Source organism: Notothenia coriiceps, unplaced genomic scaffold, assembly GCF_000735185.1.
Source record: "Notothenia coriiceps isolate Sejong01 unplaced genomic scaffold, NC01 NC01_scaffold00034415, whole genome shotgun sequence".
Lineage (NCBI taxonomy): Eukaryota > Metazoa > Chordata > Actinopteri > Perciformes > Nototheniidae > Notothenia > Notothenia coriiceps.
The window spans coordinates 1-4,231 of NW_011367116.1; the positions used below are offsets into that span (position 1 = coordinate 1).

A 4,231-nucleotide genomic window follows, 5' to 3' on the forward strand; every position below is an offset into this window, starting at 1 on the left:
GAGGCAGCAGAAAAACAGAGGTCTGTGATGTATTTTGTGAAACAGAAGAACAGCTAAATAAATGCAACGGCCTCCCAAGAAGAGCTCGCCTCTCTCCAGTCATTTAAGCTAAAGTTGGTTATTGAACCTGAAGCTTGTTGCTTCTGCCCTCCTCGACTACGGTCTGGGAGCCGACAGGAAAGTTCAACACACAGTTGGCCAGTCCGCCCCTTTGTAGCATATTATTTCGATGAGAGATGAGCAGATCGCCACTGGGCTTTCAACTAAAGACACAGCCACGCAAAAACTGCGGCATTTGTACAGCTCCTTATGGGTACTGCAATTAGTGAAGTGCTTTCCTCCGTGGTGAAACGATCAGCACTGCACGACAGAGGAAAGCGGCAGAAAGTCACCTGGAGTTAAAGAGAGCGGGGCTGCGTTGCGTGCATGGCTTCCTTCTGCAGGTAACGGGGAGACGCGCTCTAGCGGAGGTCTCGTTCAGGATCCGAAAATACAATTTAAATATTTTTGCACACTTATTCCACTTATTCCTAGTGTGCCACTGGTTACGGTGCCGTGTGCCAATGCTGGCACGCGTGCCAGGGGTTGCCCGACCCCTGGTTTAGAGTTTACACGACTCTGCAGGATGTCAAAGTTTCAAGATTCAAGGCTTTGTTATCATTTGTACATTAGCTACAGTGTAGATATGGCAATGAAAAACTGAAGTGCCAGGCTCCTCCAACAAAGGATCAAAGTCCAGCACTTCGACAGGAGCTTACTGCAAAGTGCGTCTCTATTGGAGTTGAATTATATATATTTTTTATATGTACACATATATATATATATATATATATATTTATATAGTCTTAAAGTTACAACAGGCCCTTTAAGTGCTGATGTGGCCCGCGATGAAATTGAGTTTGACCCCCTGATTTTATTGGTCAAACCGGTAACTCTGGATGAAACATAACTACAATAATGCAAGTTAATGTGAAGTTGCACATCAAACGTATTTCTTTCTGTAACAGGAAGGCTGTCTCATGCTTACAATAATGTTAACGTTGCATCCAGCACTTGGTAATGTTCGCTTACCTTATACAAATAGTGAGCCTACTGAATAATCAAAAGCTCAGCTGCAAGGGATATATATATGTGTTGAATTATAAGTCCATATTGCCTTCATCCTCCTTCCCTCTCTCCTGTATATTGATTTGTCCTCCATGTGTCCCTCTCTCCCAGCCCCTGAGGCTCTGATGCAGGCTCTGGAGGATCTGGACTACCTGGCGGCGCTGGATGATGATGGTAATCTGTCTGAAGTTGGCATCATAATGTCGGAGCTTCCCTTGGAGCCGCCTCTGGCCAAAGCTCTGATCGCTGCCTGCGAGTACGACTGTGTGGACGAGCTGCTCACTATCGCTGCCATGCTCACAGGTAACTGCAGCGAGGCAACTGGTTGATAACATGATACGATAATACTTTATTGGTCAGATCGAGTCTGAAATTTGACTTGCATCACAGCACAATAATACAAATCCATTCACTTTAAGCGATGGGCCCCTGTAATGCATCTACTAATACAGTAAGAATGTGTTAAAACCTTTGTATTCTCTTTCCATCATTATTATTTTTGTTCATTTACGATTATTTGTTATTTATTTTTCTTATTCTCTAAGGCAGTGATTCTTTAATGGGGATATATGGACCCTAGGGGTACGTTGGGGTACTGCAGGGGGTACGTGAGATTTAAAAAAAACAAACGAAAAAAAGTTAATTAAAAAAATGCCATGCATGATTACAAAAATAATCTTAGTACAATAAGTTAAATAGAAAACACAATTTTATATAAAATATTCCTAGAACCACCAAGGGGGTCCTCATATAAACATGTCAAATGTGTGTATTGTATTTTATAGTTTTGCATAATATATCATTTTGTTCATTGGTTTGTTAAACAGATAATACTTCAGTTGAAAAACTCCTTGGAAAAATCTGTTTAAATTTGTTTTGTTATGTTATTTTTGTTCATACATAAAATGAAAATATCCTTAGTTTGTTGTAATGCATGCATGAAGGAGTTAATACATCACACACTGAGGGAACATCACTATATTGGAATTATTTGTATAGGCTTTTTCGATCAAAAATGTTCGGGGTCGGTCAGGGGGTACTTGGCTGAGAAAATGTTTCAAAGGGGGTACATTACTGAAAAAAGTTTGAGAAGCACTGCTCTAAGGCAGTGATTCTCAAATGGGGGTACGCAGACCCCTAGGGGTACGTTGGGGTACTGCAGGGGGTACGTGAGGTAAAAATAAATAAAAAGGTTAATAAAAAAAATACCATGCATGATTACAAAAATAATCTTATTACAATAAGTTAAATAGAAAACACAATTTTATATAAAATATTCCTAGAACCACCAAGGGGGTCCTCATATAAACATGTTACATTTTGTGTATTGTATTTATAGTTTTCATTAATATATCATGTTGTTCATTGGTTTGTTAAACATATATTAATTCAATTGAAAAACCCCTTGGAAAAATCTTTTTTTACATGCATAAAAATGAAAATATCCTTAGTTTGTGGTAATGCATGCATGAAGGAGTTAATACATCACACACTGCGGGAACATCACTATATTGGAATTATTTATAAAGGCTTTTTCTGTCAAAAATGTCCGTGGTCGGTCAGGGGGTACTTGGCTGAGAAAGTGTTTCAAAGGGGGTACGTTACTGAAAAAGGCCGTCTTTATTACATTTTTAATGATACAAAAATGTAATTACAAAGATACTTCAAGAAAACCACCTCAGCGGGTCAAAAGAGACCCACTTGAGCATCTGAGGGTTAACAGGCCTTTAACTGTGTGAATGATGTGTCTTCTTGCAGCTCCGTCCTGCTTTGTGACAGTGGAGCCCAGCAGAGAGGAGGCGGTGTCTCAGTGGAAACCCCTGATGCACGCAGAGGGAGACCACATGACTCTCATCAACATCTACAGCACCTACCTGGAGCGTACGTAATGCTTCACTTCATCACCTGCTGGGTTTCATCCTCTTGTCTTGTGTGTTTTTAGGCCCGTCTTCCCTTGTGTTCTGGCTCAAGTTGTACTTTCACAGGGAAGGGAATCAGGAGCGAAATGCAGAATTAAAGAGCCGACAACAAGGCAAGCTTTATTAAATTAAAGCTGGTAGAAATAAACACTAAATAAAACTGGAGGAGCGGACAAAGTCAAAATTAAAAGGACTAACAAGCCAGGAACCCTTTGAGGACACAGCGAGTGAAGAGGAGGGGAATCCAGAAATATGCAGACATGAAACCAAAAGTAAACAAAGACGAGGAACTGAAAGACAACACGAGGGAAGACTCGCCTAAAGACACACAAGACCGATCACCAAGACAAACATGACACACAAAACTATGACAGCATGTTTGTAACATGTCAGCATAATCGAGCGGAGCAGGGATGACTTATTTTTGTAGCCCGACCCGGAAGTAAGCGGCTGGTTCCCCCGACAAAAAAGCAACTGGATTTCTCCGTAGGATTTTGGAATATTGTAAGAAATAAGAAAACTAACCTGTTTGATAAATGCACGTTTTGTTCAGCCGGATAATCTCCACTCGTCTACCCTAATTTTATAATGTTCTAATCATAAATCTAACCACCAGAAGCAAAAAGCTAACGTTATGCTAAAGGAACTTCAGCCGAGTCCAGCAGCACGACTTCAACGTCACGCCAACTTAAGATCCATATTCAAACATACAGATTCTAGATGGAACGAGTTGAAGCGTTTGTTTGAACAGTCTGCAGTAGGGATGTGCATCTCCATCACTGAGGCCGATGCGATGCGCATCTCGATACGTTGCCACGATACGATACATTAGCGATACCTTTGAAACACCAGGCGATGCGATACGATACGATTCACCCCTGTTGCGATACAGTTCGATACGATTTGATTCAACATTATGCGATTCGGGGCGATACGATGCGATTCAACACGATACAAAAATAATGATACTTCAATATGGTACGACAGAGGATTTTTGTTTTATTCCTGATATGCAGCAAATCATACATTAAAAAAAAAGTGCTTTACATATTTGGTACTGCACATCCCATCATGCCGTTTATTTTTTTACCTTTAAAAGCTCTCCAGAGTACAATTGTATAACACCTCACAGTTAAACAATGTAAGGATGCATTGCTCATGATTAACAATGTGCAAATAACAGCTACCATAGAGCAATGCCCATA

At 40.5% G+C, this 4,231-nt stretch overlaps 1 protein-coding gene across 1 annotated transcript; it reads left to right on the forward strand.

The window, feature by feature from the left end:
- Window positions 1-1,219: 1,219 nt before the first annotated feature.
- LOC104962160 (putative pre-mRNA-splicing factor ATP-dependent RNA helicase DHX32) lies at window positions 1,220-3,560 on the forward strand. The gene is made up of 2 exons (XM_010790560.1): window positions 1,220-1,410; window positions 2,866-3,560. The coding sequence occupies exons 1-2, from the start codon at window positions 1,233-1,235 to the stop codon at window positions 2,994-2,996; spliced, it is 309 nt and encodes a 102-aa protein (XP_010788862.1). The 5' UTR covers window positions 1,220-1,232; the 3' UTR covers window positions 2,997-3,560.
- Window positions 3,561-4,231: the final 671 nt, after the last annotated feature.

Bases quoted from the DNA above. Each gene is read 5' to 3' on its own strand.
- LOC104962160 (XM_010790560.1), top strand. From the start codon at position 1,233: ATGCAGGCTCTGGAGGATCTGGACTACCTGGCGGCGCTGGATGATGAT. The intron at 1,411-2,865 runs GTAACTGCAGCG...GTCTTCTTGCAG, and splicing joins TATCGCTGCCATGCTCACAG to CTCCGTCCTGCTTTGTGACA.